General features: G+C 40.6%; 3 protein-coding genes across 6 annotated transcripts in view; 1 reads left to right on the top strand and 2 right to left on the bottom strand.

The window, feature by feature from the left end:
• Positions 1-21827, bottom strand: part of LOC138024274 (uncharacterized) — an 847896-nt gene that overhangs the window by 264462 nt on the left and 561607 nt on the right. The gene's annotated exons all lie outside the window — the stretch shown is intronic.
• On the top strand, positions 8331-10623 carry LOC138024770 (uncharacterized). The gene is made up of 4 exons (XM_068871959.1): positions 8331-8615; positions 8955-9777; positions 9877-9953; positions 10054-10623. The coding sequence occupies exons 1-4, from the start codon at positions 8331-8333 to the stop codon at positions 10621-10623; spliced, it is 1755 nt and encodes a 584-aa protein (XP_068728060.1).
• LOC138024285 (kinesin heavy chain-like) lies at positions 12512-15732 on the bottom strand. Its single transcript, XM_068871445.1, has 2 exons — positions 15484-15732; positions 12512-13070 (listed from the first exon to the last, which is right to left on the bottom strand). Exons 1-2 carry the CDS (start codon positions 15590-15592, stop codon positions 12748-12750), a joined length of 432 nt encoding a protein of 143 aa, XP_068727546.1. The 5' UTR covers positions 15593-15732; the 3' UTR covers positions 12512-12747.

Below are 21827 nucleotides of genomic sequence, written 5' to 3'. Positions count from 1 at the left end.
CGGTCCTTCACGGCCACAGTATACAAACTGAACGCCCGCCTGATATCAAGCCCACAATTTAATGCAGTTTCATTAAATCATAAGGGAAACAGCCTTCAAGTTGCAAGGGGACCGTAATAAAATGCTGGGCTTAATAGACCGAATGCAGAAATGGCGGCCAAAAATTTTCTTTTGTTTATGTCCTAATTGGCCTTACTAGCCTCGTTTGCATGGATAAAATACAAAAGAAAGGTTGCTTGAGAGCGAGGCTAGTGAGTCTCATTAGCACATAAACAAAAGAATACATTTTTTGTCGCCATTTATGCATTCGGTCAATAAAAGCCCATTTGAACGCAACTCAACGTCCGGTCCATAATTGCTCATTTCTCACTATCTATAAGTCTTTATGTATATTAAATTTTATTCTAATTTGCGCACAGTAAATACATAAAACTACGATACGCTCATTACATTTTTTTTTTCGTTTTTGATCAGTTAGGCATAAACCACTGATGTCGATGATCAACTCCTTTGTTTGGGTGTATTGGAGGGGATTCTATCTGGCTGCTGTTATAAGTTATTTCTCAAGCATATAGGTTAGAGTTCTATAGACTGAGGTTTCCTTAAATGTAGCTATGATCCTCGCAGTTATGAACGCAATTTTAGCAATAGCTTAGAGAAGCCTGAAAAACCGCTGCGACGCTCTGACCAACTGCGCTATGAAGCCACTGACGTTAGGAGCTGGTCATTTGTGGCTTCTCATGCAATGAATGAACCAACGAATGAAATGATATATGAAATGAGTCATACATTGAACTGCGGATATGAAATCAAGTGGAGCTATTATCCTCGAAGTTATGAACGCAATTTTAGCAATGAAAACTTTTTTACTCGTAGAGATTTCTTTATTGATGGAGATGTTGAAAGCTGTTTTTCAACGCACAACAAAATCCTTTCTTGGTATTTTTACAGTTGTCATGTGATTTCAGACGATCGCAGACTATTGTAGATCCTAGTAGATCGGCGATAATCACAGAGGATGCCAAAAAAGCGGTCATCTTAAAAGTGTTAGTAAATGGTTAATCTTATTGGCCTTCAATAGCGTCTCTATTAACGAGTAAATTGCCTGACGTTCAGCACGGTTAAACACAGGCCGTTAAACTTTTGTACATTCTTTCCCCTTGTTTACAAGTCTGCGACTTGAAATGAGCAAATCTCTTCTTACATAGAAAGGTCTTTCTATGAATTCAGACAAAAAACCTAATTAGAATAACAGTTAAGGTAATTCCTTAGTATTGCATTGCGCATCCTACTGCACACGATTTTCGCGTCATTAGCACGCGCACATGAGCACGTGCGCGTACAGAACGTAAGAGATTTCCCTCAAACTAAGCCCGATAGCGAAATAAATGCTCCTTTTCTCTCAAATGAGCATGGTGATCCCCGATTTTTTTTGTCAGGTAGTTGCTAAGAACAGTCTAATAAAGAATGTATTTGAAGAAGAAAAAAAGTTTGATAGTAGAACATGAATTTTTTGGAAAACAGTTCCGTAATGGTTGTATTTTGGCCAAGGCGAGGACTTCAAGCTAAGAGTGCACTATTCCCACAACCAGGCAATCAAAAACGGCGTAAATGAAGTAATACTGCTTATGTGAATAAAAGAAGCTTTATTTTCAAAATAAAATTTTGTGTCTTTCAAGTAACCAAGACTTAATTACGTATGAAGGTGATTTGAATTTTTGACGCGCAACCGGTTAAGAGCCTGCTGACGCGTAAACAAGCACGGTGACCCGAATGTTAATTATGCCAAGTTTTCAAAAAAGTTTGATAGTAGAACAATTTCAAGGGAATTACCTTAAATTGTATCAGGGTTTACACAAATATTCGTTTAAACCAAGAGCTGCAACTTCCACTGTCATCCTTCCGGATTCACTAAGAAATGTGCTTCTAAATTGCTATAGCCATTCCGGCAAACACAGTACAGAATTTTCTTCGTTCCAAGCTTAACCAAGGTTATTCATACATACGCTTCGGATACAACATGAATATAGTACTCAAGCTCTGTGGTGGACGCAAACTTTGGTCTTTTATACCCATTGGGGTAACGTTTTCGGCACACGACGCTCTGGGGTGAGTTGTTTGGTCGAAATGCATCGCAGAGAACCGCCACGGAGGAGTTGCCGTTTCACTCCATCTTTATCTCGTGGGGCTGGAAGGGAGAGAACTCGCTTTAAGATGTGGGAAACAAGAATAAAATGGTGCAAGGCCATGGGGACAGTGATTCTGTTCTACTTGCCACGCTGAGGGTTCTAGCCGAATCGATGTTCCGTTGAGGTTAACACTATTATCACCTCTACGGTTTTCATAAACAAGCGTTCGTACGGACGATCCTCTGGACACTCTGTTGGGGGTAATGAGCGGAGGTTTTGTACCAGAAAAATTGCTGCCAATACTGTGAAAACTCGGCTGGCTCGGCATGGACTTCCCAGCCGCCTTTTCGAGCCTGCCACGTGTGTCTTCTATGTCACTTGTTGCATCATCCTCGCTGCCATCACTCGGACTCGGTAATCGCTGTTTCTGTTTATTTCTCGAACTCGCTTCATTGGAAGCTATGCAGCTTCTCGAGGGATCTTCCCCAAAAACCTCGAGATTAGAATATCTCGTGCTTGCTTCAAGTCTCCCATTACACTTTTCGATGCCCTCGTATCCGCATTTTTGAGACAAAGTTAAAGTATCCTTGGCAACCTCGTTCGTGTTTTCTATCTTTTCTGATTGCATAGTATTCCCACGGACCCTTTGCAAATGACCTTTAAAAGAAGAATTCGGGCTAACGCTTTTGACATATTGTTTATATACCTTTCTAAGCTCATTCTCGCTATTTGCTGTCCTTTCACTGTCGCTTAAATATATTACCTTGAAGCCGGAGTTTATCCTTGCCAGATCGCTCCGGTAATGATGGAAATTCTGAATATGCTCGAAGCAATCAGGCACGAAGTCGTGAATCAAATCTTCGTATTTCTTTTCCACAACAAGGTCGCCCCTTGTGCTTGATGCTACAGCAGTGCATTTTGCTGATCTTCTCAGATGCTCTTCTCCGATAGTCGGTTCTGAACGGAATGACAACGTGCGGAAAGCGTTCTTCATTCTTTGAATTATGCGCTCAGCGTCGACATTCCTCAAACTGTGAGGCGTCTCGTTTGCGCGGCGTCAATGGCCCGCGATTGACGCTAAACATACAGTCCATTTCTTCGGCGAGCTTTTCTCTATCAGGCACTTGTTTGCGAATTTTGAACGAACTCGAAGCTATCTTACAATCTAAGTCAGCAATTAAATGGAGACCCCTTCTTGAAATCCTACTTTAGCAACTCGAGTATTGTGTATTTACAGCAAATTGGTGATTAAAACATGCGATTTTTTCATTAAGTAAACAAGACAAAAAGTAAACTTCCTTATACATTGATAATTTGACAAGAGATTCCGGTAATTACGAGATCAGTGTGTCAATTTTTTCTCAGCTCAATGTGCTTTAACCAAAATTGCGTGATTGGCTTAATTATTGGGGAGGGGTGTGTAGGTAAAAGTATGTTTTCTTTGACTGGGAAACTAAACAAACGTTTCTTTTCCTTATTATGTCCGAAATATGTGAGGTACATTATTGAGCTTTGAGTTACAGATGGTTTCGACCGAAAAGAAATATCTACTAGCCGGTTTGCAGTGCCCCATCAAATGACTAAATGTAATATGAAATTCATTTGTCCTTTTTTAGAATCAGTTTGGCTTTCAGGCAAGTTAAAGGGAATCGTTTGAGACATGGTATCTGCTGCAGTTTCCGAAATTAGGCAGGAAAGAGGCATTTTTGATCGCACAAGTAAAGGCTGAATGTCCAGAATCTTTTACGTCAGTTTACTGTTTTGACCGATATTTATTGCGTCTTTTAGGCGAACAAAAGTAACTCCCAGCGGTTTTGCGCAAACCTCGAGCTCAAGCTAGAAGCTCGACCTGTGCAATAGATCATTAATGGTAAGACGTACAAGCTTTCTCAACATTACCTAAAGGAATACGGTTATGTCTGTTATCGATATTAAAATTGTTCCAATAAAACGAAAACATACATTTTCTTGTTTTTTCAACGAATGTCTTTACGTAGACTCCTCAATCTGTGGCAATGCGTTGTGGTTCCTGTGGGTTGAAAAAATAAAAGAATTACAAAAGAAAAAACGAATAAGCTAAAATGAACTAATTCCACAGCATGGTTACTTGTTCATTTACAAGAAGCTAAATTAATTGGTTTTAGCTACTACTAGTAAATCATTTTACGGATAATAGTGAAACCTATCTTTTGAAAAATCCAGGCTAAATAAATCATTCAGTATCAAATGAATAAGCGCCTTCGGAACCAATGGAGTTGTTCATCGGATATAATGGTTTTTCCATGAGACGACACTTCTCCATCCCAGCGCGCTCACCACAGGCCTACCAACACAGGGTTTTCTCAACTGGCCATTTATCTGGGTTTAATCCCGACGTAACCCAGACATAACTTTGGTGATTCTACGAGAACTCGTGTTTTGCTGTTGGTCATAGCATAGGCCTTAAAGCAAACGGCCATAAAATGACATTTTTTCGCTAACAACCCTTTGAAAGCAAAAAGAAAAAGCAGTTTTTAACGCCTGTAGGATGCCTCTTGGAAACCGCAGATTGGAAACTATGGAAACGTAACACCATCTCAACCGATAGCCCGTTGGCAAAACTCTCGCCCCTGAGATGAATTTGTTCGTACAGTGGTTCATTCGCTGACGTTCTCCGCAGACCAGCGATTTTAATTGTTTTACACGAGGGAACGACGGACAATATAATAAGAAAACCGTATCAAAATATGAATTCGCGTTGTAAACACTCAAGACCCTTCTGGTTTGATTAAAGTGCCTTACTTACTCCGCGAGAAAGAAACTGGTTTGAACGACGGTAAAGATGAAAGACCAAGCGAAACAATTTATTCTCAAGGAAAAAAGTACAAAAATGTAAAACACGTGCATATATTGCGTGCAAAGCGTGCTAAACGTGCAGAGAGTTTTCTTCCACCTTTTTTCCCCTTAAATGCCCGCTGCACTAATAAGTCAAAGCTGAGCAAACCGCATCGCGAGGCAGCTGTAGCTCAGTCATTTCTTCACGCGTACAGCAAGATTTTGGAGAGATTTTCTTCTTGTGAGGCCGTAAGAACAGTATCCAATATTTTCGGTATTTTTTGCCTCTCGAGGCAAAATTCCCCATCGTGAGCGGCCCTCTTGAAAATCTGACTGAGACTGGCCAGGCAATCATGGAATAAAATCGAATGTCCTAATCACGTGTCTACTCAACTTGTAGTTCAAGATGGCGTCCGAAATACAATACAATATAATACAAATGAACTCGCTGGCACTTCTTGCTTTTTTTTTTTTTGTTTTTTTGCTTCGACAAATCCGTCGGAGAAGAAACGCTGGCCGCAAGAAGATAACGGCAAGAGAATGGACTGCAAAAAATAAGCAAGAAGTAGCATACCCTTACCTGCTTCGGGATCTTCTGCATTTAATGGCTCAAACACTTTTAAGAGACCTTGTTATTAGAAGGATTGTCACGACAACAATTTATCACGTAACACCAATGTTATGGTACCAATACCAATTATTGCTGAACAAGGTGCAGTCCTTTTTGTGACGTATTAAGTTACCATGGGAACAGGAAAGCCCTGCAGAAACACCCCATATTTTGGCTTTAGTTGCTTATATCTCAAAAACGAACTCGGTGAGCTCCATTTTTTATTGCACAAAGGTGATCAACAGACCAAGATAAAACTCTGCAAAGTATAAAAAATTTACATTTACCTTATCCTTTTCTCCATTTTGTGTCCACCATTGCAAACTTTCTGTAAAAACACATCAGAGGCTTTAAAGTTCATATTCAGATCCATTTGTGGCGCTTCGAAATGCGTGCATGCTTGGCGCACAGGAAATTTACCAGAGAGTCACGCAACCGTGCGCACGAGCACACCCGTCACTATTGTGCAACAACATTTCGCAACAGGTTGAAAATACAGCCTTGGTCATATATCCTTGTTTAACTCGGTCTCATCTTTTCTTGAATGGCTCACTGTAGCTACAAAGCGCTTCTAGGTAAAGTCACCCCTTCCCAGGGCACACCTTGCGGTCAGTCCACAGATTATCCTGGTCAGCTGGAATGTATTGCGCTCAAAGACTGTACAAAAGATGTAACTGGCCATTTAAAGATCTTAAACCTCAGCGCAGATGAGGGTTTAGGATCTGAAATAAAGTTGCTGTTAGCCAGAGCAGGTAAATACCACCCAAAAATATAATATTTTGGTCTATTTATCAGATATATTATTATTATACGTTTTACATTTTATCATCGTGCACTTGAGGGTAGTTATTCTCAACAAATTCTCCTTCTAGGGGTTTCTCTGTGGAAGAACATCACTATGCCTTGAGCATTTGTCCAAGGCACAGGGATGATTTCGGCATCCGCTGGAGGACAGGGAAGACCATGTGTACAGTGCCCAAAGAATTAGCAGTACATAAAACTACAACTGCTAAAGGGAGCCACCGAGTGGATAGCTTGAAGTCGGCGTTTATTTTCAAAACCACGAACACATGTATTCCAGTTGGATCACGTAAGTTGCAAACTTTTCTGCGAAGATTGGTTAGATAATGGTAATTTTTCACGGTTAAGAATCACATATAAGGTGGCACACAAGGCGAGGAGTTTGCTAGCACTCTATTAAAGAAACAGTAAGAAATTTCCACGAGACAGTGACAAGAGAGGAGAGAGCGTGCAAGGAGAGGGAAAGGCGCTTTTAAGATGTATTAATTATCACGTGTCGCTTGTTTGTATTACGCAGGGGTCACTTTTGCCTTGGGGGTGCGGGTAATCCAAGCACACCTTGCAGTCCTCATTCAAAATTATTGGTCTTGCGGGCAGGAAGTTCTCTTCTTTCTATGTATGTTTTAAATGTATTGTTTATACAGTATATTGACATTAATTTCTGTTCGTCTGTTCATTTTGTGTTGCTTTTGTTTCTCCATTTAAAGCAATTTGTAAACAATGCAACGAGTATATCAGCAAACAGGCCATGCCCAACCAAACTCTAGTGTTTGCTTCAGGTGGGGTGGAGCCCGTCCCCGGGGTCTCGCACCTGCAAGAGTTACCCGAGCCCCATTTGTTGGTAAGTAGTAATAGGAAACACTAGTGTAAATGGTTCGCTTAAGTGGCTCCTTTAACGATGGTATGATATGTTTTCCTTCCAAAAAGAAATTCATCATTCATTCTTTCATTTCCTTTTTAATCCTTTTTTACTTTAGGGGATTTCTTTTCATTTCCTTCTTTCTTTCTTAACGGGTTTGTGTGGGTGTTGGCTTATGAATAAAATAAAACATACTAAACATTTTATCATGCTTTATAGTAATTACACAATATATTTGTTTGAACTGTTTCAGGTAGAGGGGGAAACAGGCCGTTCAAGTGCAGAAACAACTAGTAGTGAGTTATCGTCTGATGACCTTGCAACTGAACTGAAGAGGCTGGAGATATCGTCAAGAGGGCGGGATGATGAGACGTTCCTCAGTCAGGATACCGGAAGTCTTGTTTCTTCGACGAGTGACGAGGCCCCAACCACTATGCAAGAACCTCGTAAAAAGTTGAACGAATATCTGGTTTCGAAGAACATCCCGCTAATAACTCAGCCCTGGATGGAATGGGATAAAGCTGGAGAGAGCACTAAGAAGAGATACACCAACAGGACAGTGGAGATCTTTTCTTCAGTCCTACAAGATCTTACACCCAATTATGCAGGTTCTCTTTGGCAAGCGGTCGTCTCGTCCCCTGCCATGAACAAAGCTCTTAAACTCGATGAATTATCACAAACGTCCAAGAATTATCTTCAGGCCTTAGCAGAGGCATACGGTAAAGCTCAAGGGTGGGAGACAAGAAGGCAGATCTTGTCTATCATGTCAGGCGTTGCCAGCTTCAATGATATTTCAAGATTTATACCAGGCTTAACTAGATATCGCTATAGCTTGGCCAACCTGCATCGCTTACAGTATGGTAGCGGGGCTCCCACAACGCACCACCCTTCGCCGAGGATAAAGGTTGATCTGAAGCAACTTGACCATTTTTTATGAATGAATGAATGAATGAGAACTTTATTTTAGCACGATAGGTAAAATCAGCATTGCTGGTGGGGTCGTGCAAACAATAGTTACAGAACAAGTCCTCATTTGGTGCAGGATCTACCATTTGGGCAGAAAACGTTGAAACTCTCTTCTGGCCACCGGGTTGAGATACCAAACGTCATAAGGACGATGATACCCCAAAGAATAGCACGTCAGTACGCTCAGTACTGCCACGAAACTGGCTTTAAACCATTCAGTGAGCGTACTATGCTTCGTGTATTGGAGAAATGCAAGGCCTCGGTCCGAAAATCTCTCCAAGGACTTGACCACGTGGCCGCAGACGGTGCGTGTGCCTTTGAAGACTTAGAGAATTTAGTCCGCCGACATGGAGAGCTCGGTCTCGGGAAAAAGTGGGAGTTGCAGTACGTGGAATTGCTCAAGGGTTCAAAATTATACCTTAAAAGTGATTTTAAGGTAAGGCTTAATTAAAAATAATAATACCGTATTTTTTCGAATAAGCGCTCAACCTCGAAAAAGCGCCCACCTCGATTAGGTGCTTATTGTTTTGTTACAAAATAAACATACTACTTTTGCTGAAAATGGTGAAAATGTAATAAGCGCCCAGCCTCGAATAAGCGCCCACTCCAAAGGTCCAAAAATTTAATAAGTGCCCAGGGCGGTTGATCGAATAAATATAGCAATTGGAAAGAATTTAATCATTCTTTACAAAGACTTTAAGTATAAAATTTAAAGAATGATTTTAATTGTCACTATTTGTCACAATAAATGCTGTGTGTTTTGAACATCTTACAGGTCCACGTGTGTTCTTCATCTGAGATTGCGAGTCATTGCAGTGTGTTTGCCTTAAGTGACTCCACCAGTCCTGATCTGCAGCAGCAGTGTAGCCACAAACACGAAGAATGCTGTGAGCAATGTGAGATCCTGCACTCAACTCTTCAGAACATTTCCTCTGCAGTAGAAAGAGCATCGTTTGCCACGCAAGATGACAAAGAAGAGGCCCTGTTCTTAGTCAACGCTTCTGTGCTTGCCATCCAGTCATGGAAATGTCATCTGCTAAGGTCGGCTCACCAGGACCAGGCTCGTTTGGACGCTATCGACGCTCTTGATCAGGAGACAGTTTTTATCGTCAACGACTGGGCGATGAAGTTTCTTCCTCATAGATACCGTGAGTCCCAAGCGGACTGGTTTGGCAAGCGTGGGTTATCAGTTCAGTCCTGCAGCCAGGGGAGTTCAGCTGTGGCATCCATAATGCATCATGTCTTGGAAACACTCAAGCACGAGCACCCTGAGATAAACAAAGCCTACTTCAGACAAGACAACGCAGGCTGTTACCACTCCACTCGCACGATACTAGCTTGCAGAGAGATGGCAGCAAGCACTGGAGTAAAAGTAGTCCGCATAGATTTTAGCGATCCCCAAGGCAGAAAAGGGGCAGCAGACCGGCTGGCTGCAAGCTGTAAAAGACATATCAGGGCGTTTATTGATGAAGGCAATGATGTTTGCACTGCCGATGAGCTTAAAGACGCATTATTATCGCATGGTGGATTGAAAGGTGTAAGAGTTGTTTCCCTTGATACGATCATCGAAACACCTGACAGTGGGCAAACTATTAAGGGTTAGGGTTAGGGTTAGGGTCAAACCTGGACATAAGTGAAATGATTTGAAAAAGAAATCAGAAAACAACTCTTTATTGGTATTAATTTATTTACCCAAGGTCCTCGATACCAAGTACTTCAGAAATCATTCTCCGAAGGAGATTTTACTTCCTTCCAATGTAAATCTGAAAAACAGGTTGGACAGACAGCTTCAACATCAGCAACTGTGGCCGAGCCATCTGGTGTCATTTCGGAAGACAGTGACCTATCCACAGGGGTTTATTCCTGTCCTCAAGACGGCTGCGTTCGTAGGGGAGGGTCACTTTGTACCAAATGAGGGATGGGCCCTCAGAGCAGCAAAGAAGGCGTATAGATTCAGCGAAAAGCAAAAGTCTTACTTACTGGCAAAATTCTCTATCGGTCAAACAACGGGCCGTAAGCTTGACGCCGAGGTTGTGGCGAGGGAAATGAGACGCGCCCGTGGAGCAGATGGTGTGCGACTTTTCCAGTCCTCAGAATTCCTAACCAGTTTGCAGATTGCGTCCTTCTTCTCAAGGCAAAGTGCTACACTACGGCAAAAGGACCCAGCAGATGAAGCCGATATCCGGGCATCTCAAGAGGAAGCTAACTTTAGTGCAGCGAAGGAGGTCGTTGAAACTATTCAGCTCAACCATCCTCTGGTATACGATCAGTACAACCTATGTGAGATGGCGCTCAGTGGTAACTTGAAAGTCCTCAAGCTACCGATGCTTCAGCGCTTGTGCGAGGATCTCGGCCTTGATGCACCTGTCCCGCCTGTGCGCAAGAAGGCTCCATACTTGGCACTCTTAGAGGAAATAGCCAAAAAGTGCACATGCCGAAAGTAACTCTTTTATTAATAGCTTCCTGGAAGTGTTTTAGCCACAAACAGTTTTATAAAACGGGTTGAAATCGGGGGGAAGGGGTACTCCCTCAAAAAATTGCCAAGGTTCTCCCTCTTAGGTTGGTGCCTTTTAGAGGATGAAATCTGTGGAGTGGTATCGCCTAGGGTTCGACCGCAGCTGTAGCAGTACCTTTTAGGTTTTTTTTTTAACTATGAAAATGAAGGGAACTGTTTTGGGGTTGAACTGAAGCCACTTACGTAATGAGAATATTGCGATCAGAGCCGCCTCCACAGGAAGTGGGACTACCCCCTCCTCCCCAAGTCTGAGAGTCAATGACAAAACCAAACAAAACCAAAAAAACAATATCAAAGAAAGCTCCCCTACCGGGATGAAGTAATGAAATTCATTTTATAACTGCGTTTAGCAAGACCTAAAACAAAGATCTCACTTTGAAAAATACCCTGCGAAAAATTTTTACCTCTAAACGTACTCCTTCCCCACCCCCATCGTGACAACATGTCAAAACGTTTATCCCGCGGGTGGGAAGTTATTGTTGTTGTTGTTGTTTTTTAATATTATTATTCCTACCGGTTCGTGAAAATAATACTTCGTTTTAGAAAAATACTAATTTGAGCAAAATTAACTCGTTTAAGTTTTAAGACCACGCTGGGTGGAAGGGAGAGGGTAACTGAGATTGCGTTACATTTACTGGACTCGAATATCAACATACGGTTTATGACAGAATGCCGTTTGTTTCGATTTCTTAACACATGTAGCCTTACGTGTTTCAGATACTAAAAACAAAAACTGTTTGAAATTGTGAAAACTAACGTCGATTCAAACTCTCCCTGTAGTGGAAAATGGCTTTCAGCAACGTTGTATGATTAAATACCGCCAAAAGCTATAATGTGGCACTTTGCCGGTTATTATTATTGTCGCGGTAATAACTAATTATTTCCAAAATTTCAACGATCTTTACAGCAAACTACCTTCGTTTTTTTTAAAGTCATACAATTACTATTTCATTCAAGAAACCTTGGCGAACGATAAATATCTAGGAAAACGTCCTGGATGCATGGATAGTTTGACACAAAGGCGGCTGGTTTAACTGATTTATCAGGTTTGTTTACATTACCTTGCGATAACCAAAGTGGACTATCTACATCAAACTGATCTGTTCAAAGCACTGGATGTGTCTCCTATGAGCTCTTGGGTATTTCTATAAGCGGCAAACTTAAAATTGTCAAGGGAAAATTTAGTTTGATATTTTAACGCAAGTGATTGTAACCATAATGTTAGATGTTTGTTATAAATCCAGCGCCATTTTTGCACGTTAACATTGCTCAGAGTTTCGATTCCTTCGAAAGGAAGCGTTCCGAGTTCGACCTTGAAACTTTACTTGGTAAATCTTTAAGACCTATATTTTAGCTCTGCAATGCTTAATTGTTAAAAACTGACATACCAGGAACATTTTTATCTAGTTGAATATTAGCTACAATTTGCCGGCATCGAAGGCGGTCTCCGAAGTTGTTTTCTAAATGGCCTGAAAAACCATTGTACTATCATATTTGAAAAGATTAAAACATTGGTAGTGTAGAAGATTGATTGCTTTGAAATTCTTGTTATTTTGAGGTCAACTGATTTTATTTTAAGACTTCGGCGGAGGTTCATCATCGCACCTTTTGATCAACCAAAAAACCGCACTTTGACCGCATTTTGACCGCACTTTTAATTTTTGCCAAATTTCCCTAGTAAACAAAATCGTTGGAACTTTTGAATATGATTTTTGAAAATAGTCTACCCAAGGCTAACTTTGGGCAAAATATCAGGGATTCGCCAAATGGGTCGCTGACCGCCGATTCTCGATCCTTACAGACAGCCACTCTTAATCGTCTCTAGTGAAGACAAGTTAAAAGGGAAAACAGCTCACTTTCCGTCAATTGCGAGCTCTCTCTGCCATATCTTTTTCAGATGTTGACTCCAAGCAGTTTAGAAGGACAATTTCTGCTAAACCCTCAAGTTATGCAGATAAGAATTGCATACGCACTACATTGAAAAATCTTGAAACACATTCAACAAATTTTCCAAAATATGTAATTAAAAGTATTAAAAGAACCCAGAGAAAAGCTATTCATAATCATCCAGGTTTAATGAAGGTGCAAAATTGTGCACCGTCATCTTGACTCTCTCCTTGTTCTTTCCAATCCGCTGCACAGTGTCTTCAATTAACGAGAGTCTCTCCTTTTCTTTGTTGTATCTGATTTCCAGTTCCTGGCATCGGTTCTGGCAATCTTCTTCCTTCACCTTGATAGCATCAAGCTGACTTTGTAGACGGCTGATCTTCTCTTTCAATTCTCCTTTATCCATTTCCAGTTTCTTCATCAATTTCTTCTCGTCCAGAAGTTGTTCCGTCACCCCTTCCATGTTGCTGAGAATACTCTCAGCCTCATCTGAAAAAATAAGCAAAGGCATTGCTAATTTAACTTACGGGCACTTTACGTGGACAGAAAATTGTAAACAGACATTTTCCAGGGGCACCCAACGTCAATTTTCGGAAAATATCTGTTCAGAAGACGATTTGAGATCTAGAATTTTCGGAACATTTGTTGTAAAATTTCGTGCTTGACTGCCTCTCGTAGGATTTTCGAACATCTGAAAAAATGGTATAAATGCCCACTTTTAACGGATTTTCACTCTAAATAGGTCACCTAGAATTTTCGGGAGCCTTTTTTCTGGCTGAAATTTTCGAAAAGGTAAGCTTTGATCCCTATAGTTTTCGGATCACTAGACTTTCAGCTAGGAAATCCGAACGGATAAAAAAATTTCAGGGGATAAAAATATTCCTATATCTACCGTTTAAATACCTAAATACGTTTAACAATGCTATGTTTAAGTGGTTTTGAACTATATACTCGTTGCGTGTCCCTGATTTTCCCTATAAAAATCAAATGTTAGTACACTAATCCAGGAGATCTCCTGTTACCACTTCCATCAGGAGCTCATTAAGCAGAGCCTCTATCTCCCATTCTTGGCATAGGAATCAACCATTTTCCGAGTAGATTTATTTGTAGAACGCCTTCGTTTGGGAGATTCAGCATGCTCACTGAACACTATAAAAGCCAATCTCCCTGACTGGGAAATTCAGTACGCCCTCTGTTGTAAAAGCCCATCAAAACAAAGCTATCTTAGTGTCAAGGAACATGGCATGCATCAACTTTCCTTTGGAAAATCCTGTTCTGAAAAATAAATTTATTTGGGAAAGGTTTGACTCAGGAATTAGTAGAGACGGGATTCCCCTTGATTATCTCCTGCTTCCATATAATTAACAATACTTTCTGCCTTGTCTGAAATTCATCTGTCTAATTTCACCCTGACCATAGATACAGCTAGAAGCTTTTAATATTTCCACATGTAATTAGTGGTTGACTTTATTTTTACGTTTACTATTATTATCCTATTAATCAGAAGTAATATTTCTGAAGGAGGGTGGGGGGGGGGGGGGATGTGGGGTTAGAGTTAGGGTTAGGAGGGGGAGACATGCCCCTTCAACCAAGACAATGGTATGTCCTTGGAATTTAGGGTATCAAATTCATTGTTAACAAATACATGTACATTATTGCTACTTTTACAGGGAACTAAAATAAAGGACTAAATAATTAAACCAATTAAATTAAAATTTAAAACGCTACACCAATTTATTGGAGGGTACATCCTGTTAAGGTAGCAAGAGAAGAGGCAGCACTCTCCTCAGCAGCAAGGAGGTCACCATGGCAACCGAGCCACAGTCCACCTCCCAAGACCCTGTCAACACATCACTGAGAAAAACAAGTGTGTGAAATGTATACTTACCCCAAAATATAGCAGGGAGGGAGGGAAAACAAGCAAGCACACTCAACTGATTAAGGACGGTGCCTACTAATTCAAAGGTATTTTTGCGCGGTTTACGGAATATGCGGGAAAAGCAGATCTGAACAAGTGTTATTGAAATCCAAAAAGACAATTGGGGGTAACCATGCATTCTTGGATGATAATTAATCAACAATATTTGTAAAAAGCTTTGAAATACAAAGCAATGTATGGCGATCTTTTCCAAATTGAAGTTTAGTTATCTCTGGAAAATGAATGGTTACCCCCAATTTTCTTTGTGGATACCAAGAGCACTTGCTAAGTTCTCCTTTCTTCGCATAGTTTTGAACAGCGAAAAAATATCCCTATATTAATAAGCATCACCCATAGGAAATTTGAGTATCTCGAGATGCGCAGAACTTAATATGCACAGTAACAATAGTAGGCACCATCCTTAATTTTAGCACATGGCATTTGCCCCTGCAAACCTCCTTGGAGTCCCCCAAATATCCCATCCAGGCAAAACCACTGCATTGTCTTGGGTTTAACTTTGCCTAAACTATATTTGTACAGCTGCAACTAACATATAAACTGCAGAGCACCTATAGGTGTAACACCCATCATCATGCCTTGATTTTGAATTCAAAAAAAAAAAAAAAGGCAGTTTAGGAGGCTTCCTACTACAGATTCCAAGTTTCCAATTGAACTGAACTTACCATTTCAAGCATTACATCTTAGAACTAATGACTGATATTCATCCACATACTGCCTCGTTTGTTCTTCCATCTTTTGTAGTCTTTCTTGTTCCTTTTGATCTTTAAAATCCTTGATAATTCCTTGCATTACGGTATTGACTGCTGCTGACCTCACTACTGTATGACATGTTGAGGATTTTTTTAAATCATGCACCTATGCAAGTCTTGCAATATGTGTGTCCACAGGGTATAGCAGCCATTGGCGTGTGTTTGGGCCCTGTCATATGTTTTTCACAAAGGGGGCACAAGTGACTGGCAATACCTGATTCATCGTCGTCACTAACACTCCGCTGACCTTGTTTATGCTCAATAGAGGGTTGTAATGTCGCCTTGAGCCTCTCGGCAACAGTGTCTGCTAGTGCATTCAGCATAATTTATCAGAAGATAACTCAGGAGTCTTCAATTTCGAACTATCATTAGGAAGCATTACAGCGACTGTATGTTATTTCCAGTACTACATGTATCTGCAGGGTCATTCAAGAGAGAATCCTCATCAGTTTCACCATGCCTAATATCATCACCATGGTGATAACTGTCATGATTATCATCATCATGGAGACTTAAGAGCTTCTGCCTGAGAGACCGGGGCAGACTTGGAAATGAAGGTCGGTCGATTTCGCTTAAAATTGGTACACAAAGTACTTATGTCGACTGCTGTAATATGTAATATGATAAAGTTTCAGCTTCAACGCCTTTTTTTTAGCCGAGTTCTGGATATCAGCCCCTCAGGGGTCCCCAGAGGCTGATTTTCAGTGCAATTTTGGCCACATTTAAATCTCTCTTTCAGCAACATGAAATTAATTTCAGGCAAAAAAAAAACCCTCTTTGTAAAGCCCTATCCTTAGGCCTTTATGGGTGAGAACATTAACTCATGAAAATTTTTCGCTAGCTTGTGGCTGTTATCACAACTTGGTCATATTTGAAGCATATGTGAAGCAACCGGAAATGGCCTGTTTTTCAGACCAAATATTTTCCTTGCCCATGTTTTATATCTTGAGGTCTTAGTATCCATGCAAAGTTCAACCCTTAGTTTAGTAATATCAAGAAAAAAATACTAAGGTTGAGGCTTTTTACTAAGAAAAAAACTTACGAGAAGATGGCTAACCAGGCCACTTCCGGTTAAAGTTTCAACAAAGCATGTCTGCAAAAATCAGCCATTCAATTTCGATAATCTTTTTCCTTCCAAGTTATGGTTAAAAGAGACTCTGAAGTTAATTGTCACCGAAAAGACTTGCCGTTAATGAGAACTTTTATATGTGATTGTTTTAGGACCGATCAGATAGTGGTCCAACAGCGATTATAAATTTCTTGGAAGAAGTCTTGAAAATTACCGACAATAGAGCCGCTGTGAAAAGTCTTTATTTACCTAACAACACATCTCTTGCCGGTAAATCACAATGCAAAATTGCATCTTTTTCGTCCAAACTGCAATGTTAAGTTTATCTCCTTTGTTCAACTCGTTCAACGTATCACGTCTGTGGCCCGTAGTAATGAAGCGCTAATTAAATCAGGATATAAGCAAGCTTTGTAGTTCCACTCAGTAGTACTATAACCGCCTGTTTGGGCTTTAATATTTTCTGAAGAAAAAAGAACTTATCGGTCTCTTTAAATGCACCCACAACATCTGTCGTGACACTACTTGAGAATCGTTTTGAACCTTTAAGAAATCTCGAATCTAATTAAGGCTAATCGTCTAACACAAATTGCATTCACTCTTCCAGTCTATTTGCGAAGTGTCTGGATAAATTCACTTACAAAAAACGCTTACCTGGCTTCACTTTTACGGACATGTCCCTTTCCTACAATCCCTTAAAAGTGAGGTAATATTAGAAACTTTAGCCCCAGCGATAAATTGGTCGCAAGTGCGTCGTTGCGAGTTAGATATACACAGGTCGATTAATGCCGTACATGACGAGGTCATTGTAGTTTGCTGGCTATGACTGACTTGGAATTCAGTTGTTTTCTCGTGCAGATTCGTCTCCTTGATATTGCAGAGAATAATTATGATAGACTACTTGTATGAGAACGTCAATGGCATGATTTGTTTACTGAATATTTATTCATACCCACTGCCCCAGTGTAAATTGCTCACGTATGTTGTAAATTATTGATAAGGACGTCCAACACGGTCCGTTTTCGCCGCCAATCCGCTAAATTGCCAGAAGATTACTCATGGGCACTCTTTCCCTTTCTCTATCAGTATTTTCCTTTTGTTGCTTTCTCAAACAGCACAGGTCCATGGTGGCATCCATACTGCATATATATCCAATGATAGGACAGGCGTGGAGGGGGTTATCCTTCCGGCAAAGTCTACTGTTTTGGCAACTTGGGAAATAAGATATTTCAGCTTTCTTGGAGCCCTTAAGGACTAGGGGTGTTTTTTTGGCACCCGTAGCTGTAGATCACATGAAAAAGTAAGTCTTTATGGACTCACTCTGAATTGCTGACCCTTAACTCTGGTTTCGGTAATAAGAAGCATCCTAGGCGGTGATCGCCCTGGAGGGCCATTATGCATGCTGTAGGTGATAAGGTAAGTCGTCACAAGGCCTAGTGCCCGCTCGTACCTGCTGGAGCTTAAATTGGTTACTGCTCTTCTTTCCTGGACAGGATAATAATCACTGGTGCCCATTTATACATCTGGGTGAAGAAAGGCACTGTTAAAGAAAATTGCCTTCCCAAGACGACATGTCAACGCCCTAGTAACCAGGACCGATCGATCCAGAGTCTAGCCCGCTAACGCGCTATGCCAGTTCCTTTTTGTGTAGAGTCCAAATGTAATGTGGACTTTAATTTTTCCTAAATCAACAAAATGCATCGGGGAAGAAATAAATGGCCAGCACTTTCAAAAGAAAGTGGAGACCTTGCCGGCTGCTTTGTTTATTTCCGAGAAAAGAAACTATCTGCGATCTATTAATTAAACTAATTTAATACATCGCAGATAGTTTTAATTAGTTTAATTAATAGATCGCAGATAGTTTCTTTTCTCTAAAATAAACACAGCAGCCGGCAAGGTGTCCACTTTCTTTTGAAGGTGCTGGCCATTTATTTCTTCCGCGATGCATTTTGTTGATTTAGGACAGATTAAAGTACACGTTACATTCGGATTCTACACAAAAAGGAACTGGCATAGCGCGTTAGCGGGCTAGACTCTGGATCGGGCGGTCCTGGTTACTAGGCGTTGACATGTCGTCTTGGGAAGACAATTTCCTTCAACAGTGCCTCTCTCCACCCAGATGCATAAATGGACACCAGTGATTATTATCCTGTCCAGGAAAGAAGAGCAGTAAAAAACATAAGCACCAGCAGGTACGAGCGGGCACTAGGCCTTGTGACGACTTACCTTATCACCTACAGCATGCACAATGGCCCGCCAGAGCGATGACCGCCTAGGTTGCTTCTTATTACCGAAACCAGAGTTAAGGGTCAGCAATTCAGTGTGAGTCCATAAAGACTTACTTTTTCAAGTGATCTACAGCTGCGGGTGCCATAAAAAAAACCCCTAGTCTTTAAGGGCTCCAAGAAGACTGAAATATTTTATTTCCCAAGTTGCCAAAACAGTAGACTTTGCCGGAAGGATAACCCACTCCACCCCTTTCCTATGTTTGGATATATATGCAGTATGGATGCCACCATGGACCTGTGCTGTTTGAGAAAGCAACAAAAGGAAAATACTGATAGAGAAAGGGAAAGACTGCCTGTGAGTAATCTTCTAGCAATTTAGCGGATTGGCGGCGAAAACGGACCGTGTTGGACTTCCTTATCATACATTTACAACATACGTGAGCCATTTACACTGGGGCACTGGGTTGAATAAATATTAAATAAACAATCATGCCATTGAAGTTCTCATACAAGTTCCAGACCTCTCAAGTCTCACGATTTTGTCGTGAGACTCACGTTATTCTGTTCAATCTCACGTACTCACGACAAGACAGACAAATCTCACGATAAATAGAGGCGCAAGCTGAAAGAACATATATATTTTTTTTGTAGCATTTCATTTTTGGCTTTCTTAGGTGAGTTTCTTGCGTCAATTCTGTGCAAACTTCTCATCCGTCTGTTCGCTGGAAACACAGCCCATGACAGACTGTCCTCTATGACCATGTATAAAACACCTGTTCGAAATTAGGTCATCATAACCAGTCTCTCGCATTTTGATCACGTTTTCAAAATGGTGGAAATTGCTGATATATATAATGATGATATAATGCTGGCCTCGGTTGTTCAAAAGGTGGATAGAGCTATCCACCGGATAAGTCACTATCTAGCGGATAAACACTACCAAAACCAATTGAGTTATCCAGTGGATAGTGCTATCCACCCTTCGAACAACTGGGGCCTGAGCAATGAGTTCACCTCATTGCTAACACACTGGCTGGACTTAAGTTGTGAGTATTGAAGCTGTAAAAATCAAGTTTATTTCTGTGTTGTTAAGGTCCACACATGTTTTAAAAAAATTATAATCAGAAAAAAAAACATTTCTCTTATTAAGAACCTGTGTTTACTTGGTTTTGTCTGTCGGTCGATCAATCTCCAGATTTTTGGCATCAGTCTCCATATTTTCGGTGTTTTGAGGTTGAGAGGTCTGAAGTTCTATCATAATCATTCTCTGCAATATCAAGAAGACGAATCTGCACGAGAAAACAACTGAATTCCAAGTCAGTCATAGCCAGCAAACTACAATGACCTCGTCACGTATGGTATTAATGGACCTGTGTGTATCTAACTTGCAACGACGCACTTGTGACCAATTTATCGCCGGTGCTAAAGCTTCTAATGTTACCTCACTTTTAAGGGATTGTAGGAAAGGGACATGTCCGTAAAAGTGAAGCCAGTTAAGAGTTTTTTGTAAGTGAATTTATCCAGACAATTCGCATATAGACTGGAAGAGTGAATGCAATTTGTGTTAGAAGATTTACTTTAATTATATTCGAAATTTCTTTACGGTTCAAAACGATTCTCAAGTAGTGTCAAGACAGATGTTGTGGTTGCATTTAAAGAGACCGATAAGTTCTTTTTCTTCAGAAAGTATTAAAGCCCAAACAGGTGGCTATAGTACTACTGAGTGGAACTACAAAGCTTGCTTATATCCTGATTTAATTAGCGCTTCATGACTGCGGGCCACAGACGTGATACGTTGAACGAGTTGAAGAAAGGAGATAAACTTAACATTGCAGCTTGGACGAAAAAGATGCAATTTTGCATTGTGATTTACCGGCAAGAGATGTGTTGTTAGGTAAATAAAGACTTTTCACAGCGGCTCTATTGTCGGTAATTTTCAAGACTTCTTCCAAGAAATTTATAATCGCTGTCGGACCACTATCTGATCGGTCCTAAAACAATCACATAAAAAAGTTCTTATTAACGGTAAGTCTTTTCAGTGACAATTAACTTCAGAGTCTCTTTTAACCATAACTTGGAAGGAAAAAGGATAATCGAAATTAAGTGGCTGATTTTTGCAGACATGCTTTGTTGAAACTTTAACCGGAAGTGGCCTGGTTAGCCATCTTCTCGTAAGTTTTTTTCTTAGTAAATTGCCTCAACCTTAGTATCTTTTTCTTGATATTAATAAATTAAGGGCTGAACTTTGCACGGATACGAAGATCTCAAGATATAAAACATGGGCATGGAAAATATTTGGTCTGAAAAACAGGCCTTATCCGGTTGCTTTACATATGCTTCAAATATGACCAAGTTGTGATAACAGCCACAAGCTAGCGAAACATTTTCATGAGCTAATGTTCTCACCCATAAAGGCCTAAGGATAGGGCTTTACAAAGATGGTTTTTTTTTGCCTGAAATTAATTTCATGTTGCTAAAAGAGAGATTTAAACGTGGCCAAAATTGCACTGAAAATCAGCCTCTGGGGACCCCTTAGGGTCTGATATCCAGAACTCAGCTAAAAAAAGGTCGTTGAAGCTGAAACTTTGGCATATTACATAAGTGGACATAAGTACTTTGTGTACCAATTTTAAGCGAAATCGGCCGACCTTCATTTCCAAGTCTGCTCCGGTCTCTCAGGCAGAAGCTCTTAAAAGGACTCGTTTAGAGACCTTAAGAAAAGGCGACGAGGACGGCTGCGAGAACTTTATCTAAAACTGTTATTCCCCGTTATTGAAATAATTTCGCGAAGATTTCGAGTCGTTTGGAAATGAAAGTGCGTATCCACATTCCAGAAACAAGATTGGTATGAACGGTATGGGTTTTTGAAGAGAAAATGTAAAATTCATCCTCCAATGCTCGCTTCCTGCACATAACTTCAAATTTGATTATTTCACTTCATTGTCAGGACGAGAACTTCAAAGGAGGGTAGCAAATACTCCGATTCCAGAAAAAACCGGAAATTGCATGCAAGTGAGGCTTGATAGCCCTCGCGGCAGGAAAAATGTCGGACAAAGCAAACAAGAACGGGATTTTGGGCAAATTTAAAGCTACTTCAGCCGTCCAAATTATTAGTAAGGAGAAAAAATTTGATCACAAATGTTACGCAGCTGCAAACTGTAATGACCGAAGTAAAAATCGACCCGATTTATTGTTTCGTGCGTTTCCATCGGGCACACAACAACTGAAGAAGTGGGAAATTCGTATGAAAAGAGGAGATGGCCT

The sequence above is a fragment of the Montipora capricornis genome, chromosome 11, assembly GCF_036669925.1.
Source record: "Montipora capricornis isolate CH-2021 chromosome 11, ASM3666992v2, whole genome shotgun sequence".
NCBI classification, from domain to species: domain Eukaryota; kingdom Metazoa; phylum Cnidaria; class Anthozoa; order Scleractinia; family Acroporidae; genus Montipora; species Montipora capricornis.
Note: the sequence above shows the minus strand (reverse complement) of the source record. Positions and strands in the feature narration are given on the sequence as shown.